Below are 21,476 nucleotides of genomic sequence, written 5' to 3'. Positions count from 1 at the left end.
GAAGTGACAGTCTGGCTTTAAGTAGGATAAATTGCATTCTTATAGCAACAAAGGATTAGATGAAAGAAGACCAACAACTTCAGTAAGAAGAAGGTTCTGCCCCCTTTAGCCTTATACTGCTAGTGCACATCCTGCTTTACTTTGCCAGATAATACCATGAAAGTTGCAACAGATCCCTTCCATCTGTACATAGCTCTTTCCTGAACAATCTCAAGTTCTCCCATGAGCCCTTCTGTGCCAGCTCAGGCATTCATTTTACCACTGGGATGTGTATATACCACCTCTTCTACAGAAATGATTCTTCAAAGGGATTTCATATTTCAGGTTTGATCGCAAGCACAAACATTCTTACAGGTCTCCCTGAGCTTGACTGAACCTGTTGATCTAAGTGTGTTCAGAGACCCATGATTCATCAGCTTTGCAGAACAACCACGCAACTCAGCAAAAAAAACCAAAACAAACAAACAAAAAAAAACACCAAAAAAATAAAAAACAGTGGACAAAAAGGGATAAGTTCACATATTCCCAGGCACAAATTGTGCACCCACATCTTCTCAAATGTTTCACCAATTTAGCCCTGTCTTTCATAGAATCATAGAATCACAGAATCATTATCCTTTGAAAAGACCACTTAGATAATCTAGTCCAGCCATCAACGCATCACCACCATACCCACTAAACCATGTCGTTTAGTGCCACAGCTACCTTTTTTTTTTAACACCTCCAAGAACGGTGACTCCTCCACCTCCCTAAGCAGCCTGTACCAATGCCTTACCACTGTTTCTGGATAGAAATTTTTCCTACTGTCCAACCTGGACCTACCCCAGTGCAACTTAAAGTTATACCCTCTAGTCCTATTGCTGTTACCTGTGAGAAGATTCTGACCCCCACCTTGCTCATCCTCCTTTCAAGCAGTTGAAGAGAGAGATAAGGTCTCCCTTGAGCCTCTTCTCCAGACTGCTGGTCACGCTATTTCTGATGCAGGTGACAAAGTCATGCCCTCTGCCCTAAGTGCCAGAATTAGCTATGCAGGTAGCCCATTGTTTTATGAGTTTCTAATTCATAAACAAGCCCAGTTCCACCAACTGCTCCTCATAAGACTTGTGCTCCAGACCCTTCACAGCTTTGTTGCCCCTCTCTGGATACACTGCAGGGCTTCAGTGTCTTTCTTGTAGTGAGAGGCCCAAAACTGAACACAATACTTGAGGTGCAGCCTCACTAGTGCAAGTACAGAGGGATGTACTTCCTTGTCCTGCTGACTACACTATTTCTGATACAAGCTGGGATGCCATTGGCCTTCTTGGCCACCTGGGCACACTGCTGGCTCATATTCAGTCAACTGTGAACACGTACATGTTATCTATGAAGTAGTGATTCAACAAAGCTTGCATGACTTAACAAGATTTGTGATGGCAAGGTCACTTGATTATATGCTGAACAGAGAACAGAGTTGCACAAAACTGTCAGGGAGACCCTCCTGATGAGTCACGAGGTTTAGAGTGGACCCTCTGGCCAATGGTTTATGTGTGCAATAATCGCTTATGTGTGCAATCAGTCCTTCATAGCAAGTACCACATAGCAAGTTATTAGCAGATAAGTAATCTCTTAATCTTGAAAGAAGTGAAGTTCCAAGAAGCTAACTATTAGTCTCTTGCCAAGTATCTACTGCAAGTAAGGAATCCCTTGACCTTGAAGAATAGCCTTGAGCTGAGTTTCTGCTCATGAGCAAGGTCCTGGCACGCAACCCCCTGCCATGCAAGGAGAGCTTCATAGGCTCTGGGCTGTTCCCTATTTACAGAGTAAGACATCTGACTGATAGTCATACTTGCTGAATGTAGTTTCATTTTAATGGTTATTATGCCTGTAACAATTTTAAAAATCAAAGGCTTTCTTAGTCTCCCTCTGCCTCTCTCTATGCCTCTGTGCCACGCTTCTCTCTTTTTTATTTTGAATATATTGACACTTCACTGGACCATCAAATTGACTCCTAACTTTCGAACTGATTCCTAAACTCTGTGACACTCCACACCCTGTGATGTGGACCAGCTTTGAAGCGAGACTGTCCATCACTTTTGTCCCCTTTCTGTGCCTGCTTCCTCGGGTAATCCATTTCTTCTGCGATCAGTTTTCTTATTTAGAACTTCTGAGGTTGGTAAGAGAAGGACACCTTTTCTTGGACTGGTTTGGTCATTTGGAACTGATGGTTTTATGCGTATATATATACACATTCATAAGTGACTCAGGGAATGCCTCCTTTTAATTTTCATGAAACTTACAATAGATACAAAAGAGCACAATCATGCTGTTTAATAGAGCAAATTCTTGGTTAAAAACCACTATTTTTCAACATAGTCACCACCATTCACTTTGCATTTTTCCTAGCAACGAACAAAAGCCTATATGCTGCACTCATAAAAATCTGTACCATTGGAGTCAACCCCCTGATTCACAGCTCCTATGGCAGCATCATTAGTAGGAAAATGTTGTCCGTGCAGTCCATCTGTCATTAGCCCAAAAAAGATGGAAGTAAGAAGGCACCAAATTCAGACTATATGGTAGGTGTGGTAGGATGGTCCAGCCAAGATGGGCAAAGTGCTCCATGGTCTTCGAATTTGTGTGGGTTCTGGTGTCATGTTGCAAGAGAAAGGCTGTCTTCTTCTCTGGCCTGACTTGGCAAGTTTGAGTCTTCATCTTAGTCAGCGTTGTGATGTAGTGGTCAGAGCTGCTGATTTGTCCAGGTTCCGGGAAATCCAGAAGGATCACTCCCTTCCTATCGCAAAGGAATACATATCACTTTGTCAGCTGATGGCTCCATCTTGATGTTTTTCTTTGATGGGGAATTCATACGGTGTCACTATGACACTAGGTCATAGTGGTGGCACCATGTCTTGTCATGGGTAATAATGCGATCCAGGAAACTGCCACTTTCAGCCTTGTATTGAGTATCCAGTAGGTCATGAAAAACTTGCATATGGCATCCTTTCTGTTCCTGTGCAAGAACTTGAGAGACCCACCTTCCGCAAACTGTGATATTCCAGCATTGCCACTGCTGTTTCCAGTGTATTAAAGCTGCTATTCTTTGGTTATAATCCGCCAAATCACATGATAGCTGATGGAGACACTCCTCAATTCACGCTGTGACAGCTGTGTGTGGCTGTTGAAAACACGAATTTTCTTTTATGTTGCTGTGGCCAGTGCTGAAACACACCACCCACTGCCTTCTGTGCTCACATCCACTGTCTGTTCTCTGTAACTATTCACCAAGCATCAATGAATGTCAATGGGTGCATTTTTTTTTCCATGGGGAGGAATTTAGTGACATATGTACTTCCATGTCAAATGCCATTTTGTCAGACTCCCCTCTTGCATGGCAACAAAATGGGATAGAATATTGGCAGGAACCAATATTCGGCCTTTACTTCCAGTACCACCAATACCTGCCTTTGACATTGTGAGCCAAGATAATAAAATAGGAGGCACTACTTTCAGAGCAGCCTTCCTATCTAATCTGTCATAAGTATAGTCTTGTTAAGCACAGCCTATCATATTTGCTGTCACAGCTTTGCTGAGTTGGTAATCCTATGGAAGTATATTCACTGCAATAGTATTACTGATAAATTTGTTGAACCTATAATGCTAATCTCTATTTGCTGCTATATTAGTGATTTTTCTACATCTAATTGCCTTTCTACTGTCCTTAATTATTGCTTCTGTTTAGTTATTAGCGTTATACTCTTATTTTCTACTGTGTATATGTTTGCTTCCTGTAATATCTGTAATAGCTTGTTTTTCATCTATAGATATTCACCTCACTAATCATGGTATACTTGCTAGTGGTGATTTGTTGTGATCTGTGATAAACAGAAATTTTTAGGAGATAAAGCCCTTGTGTCTTTTTGTATTATGGAATCCTACAAACCACAGTTACAATCTCCATACACCTACAGGCCGAGTAATCCTTTAGGCAATGACACTATTTCAGTTGCAGAGACCACTGACTTCAACTTAGATTAATTAAACCTGATCAACTTCCAAAAAAACTGTTATTTCTGAAAAAATATATTTTCATATGCTTTTACTATATGCATTATATGAAGATGTCATAAGTATGTATATCTTTTGAGCATTTGTAGATGTGGTTTTTTTTTGTTTTTTACTCACCCATTTGATTATGAATAGTGCCCTGGAAACAGAGCAATCAAGACACACTAACCGGGGAACAAACATGAGTATTTCAAATCTCTAGGGCAAATTAACATGAACTGGAGGACCAGTATTCTGCTAATAATGGTATCTGAGATAATTGCTTTAATATAGCATCTTCAATCAAGTCCTAGGGAAAATGCTGTTTTCCATTTTCATCAATGCAGGGCAGCAGACAGAAGCTGCATAGTGTTCCCGAAGTTTTTAAGCTGTCTAAATGCAAAACACAGGTATTCTGCCTTCTAACACTAGATGGCAGACAAAAATGGGAAAATGTTTCCTTGTTCTTGAAGATATGACATTGAAAAACTAATTTGCAACTTGAATAAGCATACACTGTTCTCAAACTAATAAAATGAAGACTATTGTCACATACTTCTAAGAGCTTGGATACCTCCTTCAGCCTTTCATTTGGATGTGTGGCTTTTTGGCGCAAATACTGCAAATAATCAAATGAATTTTTTTTCATATTAATTTATGATTGCTTTATTTATCTCAGTTGCTTTCCTTCTGTATTTTTTTCTCGTCAAAGAAAGACAGAAATTCTCTAAACCCTGAACAAATCAAATTGAAGAAAATCATTCAGACAGCTATCCTTGCCTAGTAGTCTTGTGGTTGAGCAGGTCAGTAAGTTAAAAAGGCAGGCAATATACAACTTATATTGCAACTACTTGATATCTTGATCTTAGACCAATAATTAGACAGCTTTGCTCCTTGTTACTGAATTTCAGAAAGTAATGGAGAATTGACATTTATTAAGAAGGCAGCTCAATTTCAGAGAACTTGTAGTACTAAACTTGAGTTATATAATAATAATCTATCGGCCAGTAATATTCTGGGCTATTACCCAATTCCTTTCCCAGTTGCATGTTGCAAAAGAAGTGTTTGACACTTCATTTATTAGGAGGATCAGAGTCCCTGAGGGTACATCTGCTCTGAATCATCCACCCAAATGTGAATCCATCGACCTGCAGCAATGTGCTAGCGTGCCTGTTGCAGGCTCTGGGATACTGTCTGCACCATGGATGCAACATTTACTCTCTGTGTGTGTGCGAGTTTCTGTTAGCTAACAAAACAGTCTTGAATTGCTGTGCTTTGCATTGCTTATTATGCATCGGTGTGTGGTACATTTATAGAACTGGTAGCCAGCACATACTTGGTCGCTATTAAACATCGATGTGCATATACAACACTAGAAATATAACAGGTCACACCCAATCAAACCTGGTGTTTCCCTCATTGTGCTGCTACTGTGGCTGCACAGATTCTGTACCAACCTGGCTCCCTTCAGTGATACACTGTGCAGTGCAGACAGCCTTATTAACAATAACCAGAAAACATGCAAATCATTCTCATTAAATCTTTCCTATTGAGGTTTTTCAAATTGCAGAAGTAAAAAATACTAATACAGAAGGTAAGTTTGAAATTAGGTATGACTTTTCTGTCTCATGGTTAGGAAGTCACAAAGATGACCTTAGCTTCTGATATTAGTTCTTCAGATTCTTCTCAGTTTGCAGTAGTTTTTGATATGAAAAGTACATACAGGACCAAACACCATAGCGTGGCCTGTCCATGGGAGTGCTTTAGCCACAAGGATGTAGAACTATGTCCCTTTTTCAGACAATCATGGAATGTTTGGAGTTGGAAGGGAACTTTAAAAATCACCTATGGTTTCCATGTTTTTTTCTTGGTTCCATGAATCTTTTTTTCTGCGTAGACACCAAGTTTCAACATGAGAAGAAGAAAGCATTTTATGCTTTGCATTGCAGATACATCAAGGAGCAATAAGTTTTCTTAGGAATCAGAAATATATATTTAAACTTCCTGAGGCTGAAAATTGCACTGAACTGTTTTCTTACATCCCCTAGTCAAATATTCTGTTCAAAATAGTTTTATACTATATATTGTCAATGACCTTATTCCTTTTTTTCTTTCTTCCTTTTCCTGCTGCTTTTCCTGTTTCCTTTTCCTTCCTGTTTTCCTTTTCCTGTTTTTCCTCTCCCTACCCAGTGACCTCCATTTTCTTATCCCATTTATAAGATGAGAATGATGAATAAAAGATGAGTCCCAGTGTGTTCCCTAATGGAATGATTTTAAGACTCCTTTAGAATGGCTCTACATTTTCAGTGGATGAAGGTACCAGACCTTAGCTGGCTGTTAAGACTCAATCAGAATCTGGATCTGGAATTTCCACTGTGTCGCTTTCTATTCATTTATATGCTCCACTACTTCCAAACAGTCTCCTGCTTACCACGAAGGAACTTTGATCCCTAAATCAGGGTTTTGGATTCTGTTGCTACTTAATATTCCTTATAGTTAGCCTTGATTTCCTGCTCCCCCACAGCCCATAGTCAGTGGTCTCTGGCCTTGATCAGGGCTTTTGTGCATTCTAGAAACCTGGCTGCTAAAAATAAGAATGTATTAATCAAATAATTACACAGTAATTATGAATAATACAGTAGATTACTTAGAGTTTATAATTCAGACTCATGCGAGAGGTCATATTACAATTCCTTTTCAGCCCTCTGTGATTACTATAATAGTTGCTCTGTTATCTTTCAGCATGCAAGAACTGGTAGATGTGAATTTCATTATTGCAGCATCTGGCTGAGGATATAATTGTGTACGTGTCAGACAAAATTCTTGGCAAGAATGGAAGAGGTCAAAACACACAGTTCTTTTAGGTATTCTGGAATTAATTCTCTGTCCTTATTGTTTGCTATTACTTGTTCAGTGTTGTCTGAGGAACTGACTCATTGCTGTTTATTTTGTCTTTATTTTAAGCATTGAGGTAAGTCTGACCCCTGCACCGGGTCTTGAGGTATTGTGCCAGGTTCCCTCTTAGCATTTGTCCCCATGTTCAAAATCTCCATTTGTAGCTTCACATCTGTTGAAGGAGCACTTTGTCATTATTCTTCAAAACCTTTTAATCTCTAAGCCAGAACTCCTTCTCCTAAGCTACACATTGTTTCACTGCTTATGTTAGCTCTGTCCCGAGCCTCACTGAGGCTCCTGTGGGTATCCTTCTGTCAGCCATATTCCACAGTGCTGGTGGCAGATGAACTGGTATGTCATTCACTATCTTAATGGACTGCCTGGAATGCTGCAAATTAAAAAGACAAGTTTTGGAAGAAGCTTACATACCCAAATTATAAAGATCTATTTATGCCTCAATATAAAATAGCCTGATGAGAGTTATAGAAATATCAGCAAAAGCTCTGTTTTGTGCAGTTAAGCACAGTTTATTAAAGTTGCACAATTTTTTACTGTGGCAATGGGAATAAGGTATCATTTAGACAATGATCTATAGTCTGTGAAAAATAGTTCTATCACCATAATTCAATTAAGTGAGTCTAGCAAACTTAGTCCTCAGGCCAAGTGGGACTCTCACTCCCTGCTGTCAGTAACAGCTCTGAAATCAGAAACATGCACAAAGGATGAGATCAGCGCTGGTGAATAATAAAGTTTGAAGTTTACTGGAAAAGGTTAAAAAGTTATGCTCTTGGACGTAACATCCTTAGGGATTAAAAAGAATCACGTAGTAATTTACGTAGATGGCTTTACTGTTCTGTGATGAGTACCTGTAATAATCTAGTTACGAGCCAGAGGGGGCCAATACCTATTGTTTTTCTCCAGCTTTAATGCCTGGGGCTAATTCCTGCTGCACTTAGTTTATGAGAGTCTTGGTCCAAAATATTTCCTAAGAGCAATTTATAGTAATTTGATACATCGCAGTCCAGCATTTTGAGTATATTAAGCTGGATTTGTTATGTAGCTCTTAATCTTACTAAAGTAACTCCCCCTTCAAATACACAGTTAGCATACTACTCTGAACATAATTTCACAGAAGATGAAAAGCATCTAAGCTGTGTTTATGGAGAGCAGCTTTTGCACACACATACATCTGCACTTGCATGCACACACGTATACATACAAAACACACATGTGCGTACCACTAAGAGCTTGATCCACTTTGAAGGGTTTAATTTCCACTTTCCATTATTTACATGTTTAGCAGGACAGAAATTTACCCAATGTCTATTATAAAGTTAATTTGAAAATTAAGGTAGTTTAAAGGTCTGGATGAGAATTTGAATTGTTCAGACGTACTTTCTAATAGTCTTTTGTGTTTCCCAAGAGTTCTGCTTCTTACTTAAAAGTTCTCTTGTCCAAATCAAAGTTCAGTTCCTTCTGAAGAATGGAGTTATTGGCACCATTCATCATTTTGGGTCTTATTGTTTTGTGACAACAGCATTAGTAGCTGTCTTTATTGGATGACTGTACATGTGCTGCCTGCAATACTATTTCCAATATGCTTTTTCTGTGTCTTTAGTTGGCACTTTGGGTTTAATTGTTGCATCTGATGCTGCTTTATTTCCATAGATCCTCTCTAATAATTTCCTTACTATATAGTTTCAGAGTAAGTCTTTATTCCTTGTCTGAAAAACTATGTTCATTAATATAAATACTGAATTAGTGGGGGGATTTTTTTTAAGAAACCAGAACTGTTAGGAAGTTGTACCAATACAGCAGCAAAATGGTGGTCATAATTTTAGTTTGGTAAAAATGGCTTATAACAAAGTTGTTTATATGCTGTATCTGGAAATAAACTGTGTTTTAATACTGAAAAATATGAATCTGCCTTACTGTAAATGCATCCATATTACAGCCTAAATCCTGACAGAGGACTTGTGTAACTTTCACTAAGTGAAATAATCCATCTGCTGGCAATTATATTACGCCAAAAATGAGTTACATTTTCACTATTCCTATGTAATTATGTTACCTAATGCATCTCATGATATGTATTCTCTACCATGACAGCAATTTCAATACACTGTGTTAGTTTTTTTTGTCTCCTCTAGAACATATTACTAACAAAGTGTTTTATACAAAAACATTTCAAGTAAGAAGTCAATGTTTATACCATGTTCTTGATGATTTAATCTGCACACTTCTCTTTTTCAGTCCTACAGATTAAGATTTTAAAACAAATAGGATGACATCACCACTAAGGAAATAATTTGTGATTTCTTCAAAATCCTCTAGAGGTTTAGCCAACTATGTAAAAATTTGCTTTTCTTAATTAATTGGTTTTTATGACTTGATGAATTCAGAAGCAATTATCTACTAGCTCTTCAGATCTACAAAATCTCACAGGTAAAGAGACAGACTCAGGTTTCATAAGTCAAAAGCAGATAGTAGTGTTTACAACTTGATCTTTGCGTAAATAGTAAGGTTTTAGAATTTACTTACACATTCCAAAATAAAAGAATGGAAATGTATTGTCTTTACAGGTTGTATTTAATAACAAGTCATATCTTGTGCATATCATGAGATGAAACAACTGATGATTTTTAGAAGTCTTTGTTTGTTACTGTCAGTGGCTGGGTAGATATCAGTGATGAATGGTGTCTGTCAGAGATCTCTACTGGGATTGATGTTCCTTAATATCTTCATCCATGACATTAACAGTGAGGTCAAGTGCACTCTCAGCAAGGTTGCGGATGACTCCAAGCTGTGAGGTGTGGTCAATATGCCCACGAGATGGGATGCCATCCAGAGACACCCAGACAGGTTCAAGCAGTGGGCTTAGGAAAACCTGATGAGGTTCAACAAACCAAAATGCAAGGCCCAGTCCTGCACCTGAATCATGGCAGCCCCACTATTGAAACAAGCTGGGGGATGAAAGGATATTAAACAGACCAGCTGAAAAGTATTTGTGAGTACTGGTAGATGATAAGCTGAACATGAGCCAGCAATATGCTTTCTCAGCCCAGAATGCCATCCTGAGTTGTATCCTGAGTTGAATCAAAAGAAGTGTGACCAGCAGGGCAAGGGATGTGATTCTGCCCCTCTGCTCTGTGCTGGTGGGTTCTCACCTGGAGTAATGTGCCCAGATGTGGAGTCCTCTGTACAGGAGAGACATGGACTTGTTGGAGTGCATCCAGAGGATGACCACAAAAATGATCCAAGAGATGAAACACTTACCCTATGAGGACAGGCTGAAAGAGCTGGGGCTGTTCAGTCTGGAGAAGACTCTGAGGTGACCTGATAGAGGCCTTTCGGTATCTAAAGAGGAGCTACAGGAAGGAAGGGAACAGATTCTTTAGCGAGATCTGTTGTGATAGGAAAAGGGAAAATGGTTTCAAACTAATACAGGAGATTTAGACTGGATATATGGAAAAAAAAGTTACAGTAAGGGTAGTAAGGTGATGGATGTCCCATTCCTGGAGGCATTCAAGGTAAGGTTGGACAAGTGTCTGAACAACCTGATCTAGCTGTACATGCCCCTGTTTATTGCAGGAAAGTCGGACTAGATGACCTCTAATAGTCCCTTCCAACTCAGATGATTCTGTGGTTCCAAATAAATCAATGGCAATGTCACTACGGCAACTTAAACAGTACTCAAAATCAATGTTTAAGCACTGAATTGAAGGCTTGATTTCTATTTATTTATTTATTTTGCATGTTATGAGAATTGAGATACATAACTCAGTAATCTAAAGGTCAGGAAATTGTTGTTCCCCTTTACTCAGCACTCTTTACGCTGTGTCTGGAGCACTGCCACCAGTTTTGGAGTCCCTGTATGGGAATACATTGATGAGCTTAAGGGAGCTTGGCATAGGGCCATTTAGGTGTTCTGAGAAGATAAAAAAAATCTATAGCAAATCAGGTCTGAGTGAATCAGGTCTAATCAGATTCTGGGAGCACCACTTTTGAAGAGCACTGGAGAGATCTTGCCCTAGCATGCTGCGTGCGTCCTGTCTATTAAGAGGTTCCTCCTTCCTCCCATGTCATGGAGCCTCTTCTTTTGTATAGCAATCATATATCTTCTCACAGGCTAGAATGCCATCTGCATAATAACACAAAGCAAAGGATTTAAGTGTCAGGCCCAGCAGAGTAGAGATGGCCTAGTCAAGATCCCTAACTCCTTGCATATAATGTCTTCTGCAGGGCTCCTGGTGCAATGTGTTCAGCATGGGAGAGAGAAGGCTTTCAGAAAGCCTAGTGCTGTCCTTCCAGTACCTGTAGGGAGGCTCAGTGTGAGGCTGGAGCCAGCTTCTTCACTGAGATGATGGAAGAAACATGAGAGACACGGGTCAGAAGCAGGGGAGGTTCTGGTGGCACAGAAGGAAAGCTTTTTTAACTACGACAGTTAGTAAGTATTTTGAACAGATTATCCAGGAGTGTTGTGGGATCTCAGTTTTTGGAGGTTTTCAAGGTGTGACCCAACAACTGCTAAGTAAACTGGTCTGAATTCAGTGTTGACTCTGGTTTGAGCAGGAGGTTGGAAAAGAAGCCCTCCAGGCTGAACGACCATGTGATTCTGAAATTCTAAGCAAACACCTAAATTTAAGTGTCTTTATTTGTGAGCTGAATCCCTCCCTACCAGCTACCTCGCAAACATTAGATGAGAGCCCACACTGAGAAATTCAACAGAAGTTAATTACAATGCACATTCCCACTCTACTGAAAGTAAATAATTTAGGGAAAGAATTTAACTTGGACAGATAGAATTGGGAATGATACAAAGCTGGGCAAGAGGAAGAAGAACAATCACACTAAAAGAACAGCTAAGTCTGCTTAAACATTTTCATCTGTTATTCTGTTTTTCTTTTTACAGACAGTTATATTCCCAGAGTGGAATCAATTTCAGTATAGCATTATCCTAAATGTCAGCTCATGTGGATGAAAAGACTGGAAAGAGCGCAACTATAAACTTGTGAAACCATTAACATACATTGAACTAATTTTAGGCAAAATGAAGTGGAGTCTTACATCACTAGGACAATTTGTACAAGAAGGGCCCCTCCCTTTTTATAAACATGACAAAAGTTATGCGTTGCAGTGTGCTTGCCCTTCAGCCCATGTCCACATGCTGGGTCTGACTCCTGTTACAGCATGTGTGCTGCCCAGGCTCTGTGTGTTCCCAGGGTTCTTGCTGTCCTAGGTGTAGGTGAAAAAAGCATGTTTTCTCAAAATACATCTATTCATACATGTTGCATTGTGAAAATTGTACAAATATTATTGTGGTAGTATATTCTGGTTAGTCTTCCAATACTATCCCACAAATAACTTGTGTTTCATATTCTAGTATTTTTAGACATAATTCCTTGATCATCTTTCAGATCATGAAGTGTAAATTTATCTTCTTTACCTACCCCGGTCTTTGTTTTCTATTCAGCATGTTTATGTTTCAATCCACTTAGTTCTAACACTGCCTACATGTAGGTGTTTATTCAGCCTGCTTGAATAACAAAGAACATGCCTGGTTTTTTGTTAATTCATACAGTGAGGTTGTAAGGGTAAATGATTCTGGAGCACACACCTGAAATTTTGTCTTCACCTGAAGGTAGAATTGAAGATCCCAGTCTGCGCTGCAGCAGAGTGCTTGCAACCAGAAGAATTGCCTGACATTCTCAGTCTGTGGTCAACTGAGTTATTCTCCTGAAAGTTACTGAGCGAAGGATGAAGGTAAAATCATTTGCTCCCTTGTAGTCTTGCTGTGCTGCATCCCACTGCTTGGGATGTATTATAGACTGGGTGGAAAATAAATAAAATAATGGAATCTGAGTTTGTTACAGACAGCCTTCCAATTAGGAAAAAATTATCAGGTATAGTAGATTAAGTGGTTATGATTCATAGTCTTTGCAACATGATCATAGACAGAAGCTGTTAGAGAGACTCAGGCAGCTGCAGTAGTGTTCAGACAAATCTGGTCTAAGGGTACTAATAGCTGCTGTCAGTGGCAAAATTTATGGACGCTGTTCTGCTTGTCTTTTGTCTGCTTTCATAAGCTTAGCCTTGCTTGAGTGTTAATGTCAGTCCCATAGTGAGATGGAAGGGGAAAAAAGATGGAGAGAGAAAAGAAATGGCACTGTGTGTATAAACCTTTGGAGTCTCTCAGCATCCTATTTATGCATTTTGCCCTACCCCTGTCTGTTGATGAAAACATTCTGTGCCAAGGAAATGTAAATCTGTTCATGTGACTCCGCAGCTGCTTTTATAATATAGTCTTGATCACAATGATAAATCAAGATAGATGTAATATACTGTATATGTATACTGTGCTATTCACGTAGCGTGGACAGAATTATGACCTAATCAGTTACCTCTTCAGAAGAACTTCAAATTACCACTCTTCTGACCTTATCCAAAAGGATATGAGCACTCTATCTTTAGAAAAGTTTGCATACAAATATGTGTTATCTTTAATGTTAAATTAATTATTTTTATTAAATCCATCTTTTTGTGATTGAGAAGACAGACTGAGGGAGAACAAATGAAATTAAATCAATATTGTTATTCTTATCTGCCACTACCAATATGCAAAAGTTACACTGAAAGAACAATGACACTCATGGTTGTGATACACCTCACTGCACAAAAATAAAAAGGATTAGACAGTGAAAAACGATCTCTCAGCCTTTAGCACTGTCGTTGAATAGACACCCTTAAAAAGTATTTTATTGTAATGACCTTTACTCAGTTGATTTTTCCACAGAATTTTCACTTCTTTTCCTATTAAATTCTCAGTAGACTCGTAGTCCTACTAAAGTAATTTATTTTACATGTGTCATTTTTTATTTTACTTAGGAAAAAAAAAAATCTGAAGCGCAAGTTCTTCTTGAAAGAAAAGCATTATTTTTAGGGAAGTAAAAACATTATTTTTCCCCTTCAGAATCAGGTGACTCAAAAAAATAAACAAGCAAACCAAACCAAACCAAACAAACCACTTTGGAAAAATGTATTTATTTGCCTCTGCTGCATTTAGGATGTGATCTTGCCCCAGGAACCCAGGGGACTGCAGTTATGATGCATCTGAGCTCAGGGGCCTAACTTTCCGTCTACGTACAAACATTCCTTCTGATTAAGCTGAAGCACACATTTCTGCAATGAATAAAAAATATTTGAACGTGCTCCCGAGAGTAATATCATTTAAGCATGATTTTGGCCACAGCTATTTACAAGTTAAGCTTTTGACTGAAGTGAGTAATTTAATTATGTAGAGCCTGTGAAGTTCTCCCTGTATTTATGTCTTTCGCCCACTTGTGTGGCTTGTGCTGCTATTGGCTCCGGTGCCGGCAGCCTACTCGATGACTCTGGAGTTACATAAGGCTCCACTCAGAGCCTATATAAAGCCTTTTTGCACTCCAGCAAGAGGCAGAATTTCATTGAGACACAGGTCCACTGCTTTAGTTCACACAAGCAGGAGGAGATTTGTTTGAAGATATCCTGAAACCTGAACCCGTGCTGGTTTATTGCTGGCTGGCACTTCAAAGCTTTCATCCTGAGTCGCAAGTAGCAGCTACTGGGAGTAGCTTCTGTGCACTATGAAGAATTTTTCATTTCCTATGCAGGATAGCACACATCAGACTGAAAGTCCTTCTCACAGATTTCTGAGTTTGACAAATAAGTCAGATCCCGTTGGAAGACCGGAAAGAGATGAGCAATTAGCTCAAGTAGAGATTGCTGTACTGGGGGTGATATTTCTGACAGCGTCTGTGGGCAATTTTATTCTCATTCTGGTGCTGTGGAGAAGAAGAAAGAAGCTCTCTAGAATGTATGTATTCATGCTGCACCTCAGCATAGCTGACTTAGTGGTAGCTTTTTTTCAAGTGCTGCCTCAACTCATATGGGATATTACAGATGTTTTCATAGGGCCAGATTTCTTGTGCAGAATTATCAAGTATCTGCAATTGCTAGGCATGTTTGCCTCTACTTATATGATAGTGGTCATGACAGTGGACAGATATCAAGCAGTTTGCTACCCTATGGTCACTTTCCAAAAGAGGAGAGCTCTGTGGAATATTCCCATTTGCACCAGCTGGTCTATATCCTTGATTCTTAGCCTACCACAGGTATTTATCTTTTCTAAGACTGAAATATCTCCAGGTATCTTTGAATGTTGGGCTGAATTTATTCAACCGTGGGGTCTAAAGGCGTATGTGACTTGGATTTTTGTAGTCATATTCTTCATTCCCTCAACCATCCTTATCACATGCCAAGTTAAAATTTGCAAAATAATCAAAAGAAATATACATGTGAAAAAACAGAATGAATATGAAGTAACGAATCAGAAGCAAGTCCTGCCATCCCGAGCCAGCAGTGTGAACTGTATTTCAAAGGCTATGATCAAGACTGTAAAAATGACAGTGGTGACAGTTGTTGCATATGTTCTCTGTTGGTCACCATTCTTCATTGCACAGCTGTGGTCTGTGTGGTTCCCCAGTGGCATTACTGAAGGTAAGAAATTCTCTGTCCTTTATAATAACTTCATGGCAAACTAATCTATTGCTACATTGCTTCATATGTGGACTTTGCTATTGTGTAAAAGTTACGATAGCATTATGATTTGTGAATCATTTAGCTACTATGCTGATTTACATACAGAGAACTTTACATACTATGTGATGAAAACCTTATGAAAGTATTTTGTGTATGTGTTTTGAGTGATGAATGATTCAAAGATTAGTAAACAGCACAGTGAAAGTAATGCGGCAGGGCTTCAATTCAGACTTTTAGAGGCTTTTGGATATTACAGCAGCAGCATTTGGGGCTCTTGAAGTGAAAATAAATAGTTAACTATTCACAGTAATGAAAAAAGCATTTGTTAGTCTACGGAGCAATGGTGCTATAAGAAATCTGATTTTTAACTTTAATGTTGAAATTATTTTGATGAAATATCTGTGGTACACTGTGAAACGATCAGAAGTTGTGAAACAGCTCTTTTTAAAGCAAAAAAAGAAAAGCAAATGTAGGAAAGACATCAAAGAACACCGTGCTGAAACAGGATTAATCTTGTCAGACTTGTACTATTGCCTCTTTGTAAAAGGCAGACACTGTATATGACTAAGTTCACCTATTGAAAACTCAAAGATACATAGATATAAAATAGGTACATAGATTAAAAAACCCCTGATTTTTGTGAATTCTTTCTAACTGTGTGAATTTGAGTATTAGTCTATATGTGTTTACATCAATATCTATATCTCTATTTGTTTCTACCTGTATAGCAGGTTTGCAGTTGATGTTAAATTTAAAGCAGCTACACCAAGCAAAGAGCTATATGGAAGTATTTAACTCTGAAAAGCATACAGTACGCTTCATAACTTATACAATTCCTGCACTGAATGTATGAGGATTTCCCAGTGTTACTGCAAATTTAAGATTTGAATAGGTACATCAGAAAGCATCAGGCAGTGAAAATGTTACTTCCTTATATGAATGTATGATTCTGTGGTTCTTTGGTTCTGTGAATACTTTATTTACTCTGTTACTCCTTTAACTATTTCCTTCCAGGATCAGCATTCACCATTATCATGCTTCTCGGCAATTTAAATAGTTGCACCAACCCGTGGATTTACATGTATTTTTGTGGCCACATTCCATATTGCACAAATAAGCAGCTGGAGAACACATCAGCTCAAGAGGAGTCGGTGGTCACAGGAAGCATTCATCTTGTAGACAGAGACCCTGAGGAAAACAGTACTTGTGCATAAATATTGAATGTTATTTGTTATTCTGCTACATTTGCTATGTTCATGAGACTTATCAATATTTTGTACTGAAGCTGGAAAATTGTCTTTTGTTGCTATAAATATGTTTTTCTGTGGTTCTGTAGCATATGCAGAAGTTTCTGTGTGTTATCAAAATGAATTGCTGTATAGATTGATAAAGATACAGAAGGACAACCTGGATATTTTGTGTCTTACACTACTACTGTGATTCTGGATCTCTAAGCACCTTTTTTTTACAACCTGCCCAACAAATTGAGAGAAAGTTGCAAAAGAATCTGACATAATTAGATTTAAATATGTGCTTAAACTGAACTTTAAATTGGTTGTGACTCTAAAGCGAGTGGGGCATGGTTTGGCAAATCTTGAGAAGGCAGCAGAAAGTCAGAAAAATCAATTGCCATCTGTAAGTAGTACCTGTTATATACATTTATAAAACGCCGAGCAGCTTTATGTCCTCTTATGGAAAATAACTCAGTGTCCTTGTGAGTGTGAACAGCTATTTTGGTTTCAAATGCTGTACAGTGACATTCCAGGTTCGTGGCTTCCTATTACATAGCCATCAATACAGGACGTGATTTTCCCTGCCTTCTGTGTTGACTGAAACTCTCCACACTTATGCACACATATATATGCCTTAAATAGAAATGACTGCCATGGGTGTACACTTCTATTTGGTATTCTGTGTATTTTTGTGCAGGTTGTATTCAGACTCATTTGTTCTGGTATGTGATTTACTGACAGTGGGCTAGGACCTATTCAGGTTCAAATTCAATCATTTCACCTTTTTGGTAAAAATAAATCTGCATCTCTTTCTTTCAGAACTCCATTTGCTTTCTAGTGTGTCAATTTTTTATTCAGGAAGCTATTTCCCTTTCAGTGTCTAAATTTTAATTAGAGCAGTATGGAAAGAATATTAGAAAAGCTCTTTCAGGTGAAAAAAGAGCTGCATTTGCAGAGATTCTTGGCAATGCTTGCACATCATTTGCCTATGTTATATCAATGTTTTGTCATTGCTATTCATAATTCATTTTATAAATGCTAGCTATCTCAAATTTCAGTGGAAAAGATACGAGTGTTTTTCAAATAGCCTTTAGGTTGTACTGAAAGTAATTCTGAGTAAATACTGATTGAATAGTTACACTACAAGTTTGTGTGTGCTGATACTGAATATTCTATCATTTCCATTCCCCATGTAGTTGGAGCATACAAGGGTACTAACCAAATACTGCAGTTCCTCTTGATGGAAGAATCCAGTGCTCCAGTCCAACTGGCCAGGGTAAGGCTCCAGCAAGAAGGAAGAGAAAAAAGTTGGGTGAAGATATGCCAGAGCTAGACAGGAGTGGGATGGCTGTAAAATGGTTCTTCCAACTGCCAATGTTTTGTTTTGGTTTTTATGTTTTTTTCCCCCATCCCTCTCTTTGATTAACGGTTACTAATTCTCCCCAAAAACATATTCCAAGTTAGAGCAATTATTAACTTAAACAGTGTCCTTATTTGGAGTATGAAGATCCAAGATATAATCTGTACTGCCAATAAGATATTTGTTGTATTAAACCGCTCATGTTCCAGAACTTTCTTTCAAACAAGCTCTCAGTTAGGTTCTCCCTTCTGACTTCATCCAGGGATTAAAATTTTTTCTTTTGTCCTTCTGGTTCCTTTGATTACAGTGAATTACGTGGTAAAATATGCAGTGTTAAAGGTCAGTGTAAGAAGAAAGGCTTCAGCGAATTACCTATGACCTGGTACTACTGGGTTTGCAGAAAAACACATTGAAGGACTTAGAAAGTATATATATTCGTCCATGGCTATCACTCAACCCTGACAGACACTCTCAGTGAGGAGTTCAATCTTGGCTGACAATTTTCTGTCAAAAAATTTCAAATGATGTAAAAAAAAATACTAATAACTTTTTATTTTTCTAGCTCAGTGTTTTTAACAGGACATTTCTTAAAGAAACAGACATTGAAAAATATAACAGATGTCTTCCCTCTGCAAATTTGGACTTTGGTTTTCTTGATTGTTATAGTCTGAGTATCTTGTGCCCTCATTATCCCCTGTATTCTGATTCTTTAGTTGGACTGTATCTTTCCTAATTCACTGTCACTTTGATTTCCAATAGGCGTTAAAGTGTTTCATTAAGAGTGATGATTCTGAGACATCCCTGTTGTCTGGGCAGGGTGTTTAATCCATACAGGAGAATCAGCAACTTGAACCTGCCCTGGAGGTATTGTGGAAGCACACACAAATGAAAAAATCCAGTGATCAGATGAAAGCCTTCCCTGTCAATGCTTAGACCCTGATTTCTCACAGTAATTAATTTCTGAGAAGGAAAATGCAGTTTGCAAGTTCATGCATGAACTGAACAGCTATGTTGTTGATATTGGCAGTGCAGCATCATTTCTGGATATGTGGCTTTGCTTATTTGTTGTTTTTTCTTGTTATGTTTCTTTTTTTTTTTTTTTTTCCCCAGGTTTTGTTACCACTTAGAAAAGGCAGAGTTTGGTAGAAAGTATTACATTCTTTCCTAAAAACTACCTTTTTTGTGTGTGTGTGATAGAGGTAGATAAGAATGTAAGATAATGTGATCTGTCAGTTCTGTGTGTATTTATTACAGGCAAAAAACAAACGCAGAAACAACAAAGTAGGAGAATGAAAGGAAAATCCAACATGTTTTGCAGTCTTCTCAGCATGTTTTGAAAATTTTGTTATTCAACAGAATCATTTCTGTTTTTTTCATAGCTAGTTTCAGCTCTGGTGTTTGTAATGGTGAATACTGAAATCAGAAGTTTGGATGTTAATATTTATCTTTAATCTTTCAGTGAAAAGATACTGGCAAATTTTAAAGATGGTGCCTTACCAATGCCCTGCCAATTTCACTTTGATCACTGACACTTACTGATTATCTGATCAAATAAAGTGCTCCTGTCTCTGTGTTAGTGAAGGAAGACTGGCAGCATGAAGTGCAGATCCAAGCTGGAGATGGCAGTCTGTTGTATGAAGCAGATGTGGCATGCAGACATGGCTGTATTGTCTAGCTCCCAAAAACACGGCTGGGACAGAAGTATTCTCAAGAGCATGCAGAAGTTCGCAGTTCTTGGCTAAGGATATCATGTTCAGACAAAGGCAAAGGAAGGTGATCCAGTTGTTCAGTTCTTAAAGTAACATGCAGTTTGGTTTCGATTACTTAGCAAAAAAAAAAAAAAGACAAAGCCATTTTTTTGTTGCCTTCCTAAGTTGGGGATTTGGCCATGCATAGTCTGGGCCATGGACAGGAAGCATGCATAATTATAAACTTGATGATTTACATATGGGACAAAACAGTATTGCAAATGAAAAGAACTTCAAATGGGTATTGTGTGGCAGTAAGGTGATCATGAGTCATTTATTTACTACTGTACTGGCCAATCTGTATAGAACTGAACTGAAGACGAACTTTTAAGAAAATTGAAAGTAAAACCTCATATAATTTCTGATCTCACATCAAAACTGATGCTGCCATCCTAAAACCCACCTCCCCTGTCCAACAGACTCCTCTCTGCCCTTAAAGTGCTAAGCAGAGCCTCATGATCCACGGTGCTATGAATGAACTTTGCCCACCCTCATCTCTTGTGAAGGTGCCCCACGTTGTCCACACTTGACCTCTCTGAAATAAAAGTATAACAGCTGTGTCTTATTCCTGGGCTTATAGAAGTCTCCTGCTATTGCCATGTGAGGAATTTTTGGGGGTCATCTCACTAAGAAAGCAAATTCTGGGTATCTGTACAATCCCTCTGTAAAATCTATATTCATTTGCATTTTCACAGGAACAAAAAAACAATGGGTTTTGAGTGAAACTAAGAAAGTCATACCCATAGCCTTCTGATTCCTTTTATTGCCAGCAGACAGACCAAAACAGATGCCTTCTAACATTAAATAATAGTAACCAACTTAATTAACCTATGTTATTGTCCTGTCCATAATGTACTTTGGAGCTGCTGAAACTCTAACCAAAGTGTCCACCCAGATGTTGCCCTAGTTATGCAGTGCAAACACATCTATGTGATGTGGTAGTTATAAAATGCTTTTTATATCATGGCTGGCATCCTGAAAGTTCTTCAGAATTAGGGAATTATTTTTCTTCGCTCCTTTGACTACAGTCACCAAAACTTAAGATTAGTTTTTGAAGTTGTACATTCCAGCAGCAAATCTGAATTTGCATCAACATCAGGAATCAGTAAAACCTTGTGGAGGAAGCACTTCAACACAGTTTGGGAAATAAATTTTGGAAAAATCATTTGACCCTGGAGATCTATGGAAATTATGTCTGTGCAATTGGATGCAACTAGTGAGAAGATATATTCCTTTACACCCCGGTAACAACTTGTCAAGGGAATTCATGTGGTAACAGAAATGAAAAAGTTATGAGAAAAGTCTGATGTTATTGTTGTTGTTTTCATCATCACTGTCTTATCATTGTTATCATCGTCATCGTTATCATCATCATCACTATTATCTAAATAAAATCAACATATAACCTACGTTAACTTCTAAGTAAATTACAAATTTGGCAGAGTATAACATACAGAGAGTACTTCTGGAGCTGAATTAACATAAACAGCATGATTTCAATCACGAATGCCACTTTTATTTCTGATGTTGCTTGTGTTGCTAATTTAGTTAGATAACAAACAGATATATTTAATTTCGTTCTGAAATTAACATTCTAGCCAATGAATTCCATGAAGTGACCCAAAGAAAAATGTTGTCACA

General features: G+C 38.3%; 1 protein-coding gene across 1 annotated transcript; it reads left to right on the top strand.

Moving 5' to 3' along the window:
• Positions 1-14,393: 14,393 nt before the first annotated feature.
• Positions 14,394-19,134, top strand: LOC125689570 (arg8-vasotocin receptor-like). Its single transcript, XM_048936933.1, has 2 exons — positions 14,394-15,453; positions 16,510-19,134. Exons 1-2 carry the CDS (start codon positions 14,541-14,543, stop codon positions 16,707-16,709), a joined length of 1,113 nt encoding a protein of 370 aa, XP_048792890.1. The 5' UTR covers positions 14,394-14,540; the 3' UTR covers positions 16,710-19,134.
• Positions 19,135-21,476: the final 2,342 nt, after the last annotated feature.

Source organism: Lagopus muta, chromosome 1 (assembly GCF_023343835.1).
Source record: "Lagopus muta isolate bLagMut1 chromosome 1, bLagMut1 primary, whole genome shotgun sequence".
Lineage (NCBI taxonomy): Eukaryota > Metazoa > Chordata > Aves > Galliformes > Phasianidae > Lagopus > Lagopus muta.
Note: the sequence above shows the minus strand (reverse complement) of the source record. Positions and strands in the feature narration are given on the sequence as shown.

Bases quoted from the DNA above. Each gene is read 5' to 3' on its own strand.
- LOC125689570 (XM_048936933.1), top strand. From the start codon at position 14,541: ATGAAGAATTTTTCATTTCCTATGCAGGATAGCACACATCAGACTGAA. The intron at 15,454-16,509 runs GTAAGAAATTCT...ATTTCCTTCCAG, and splicing joins CCCCAGTGGCATTACTGAAG to GATCAGCATTCACCATTATC.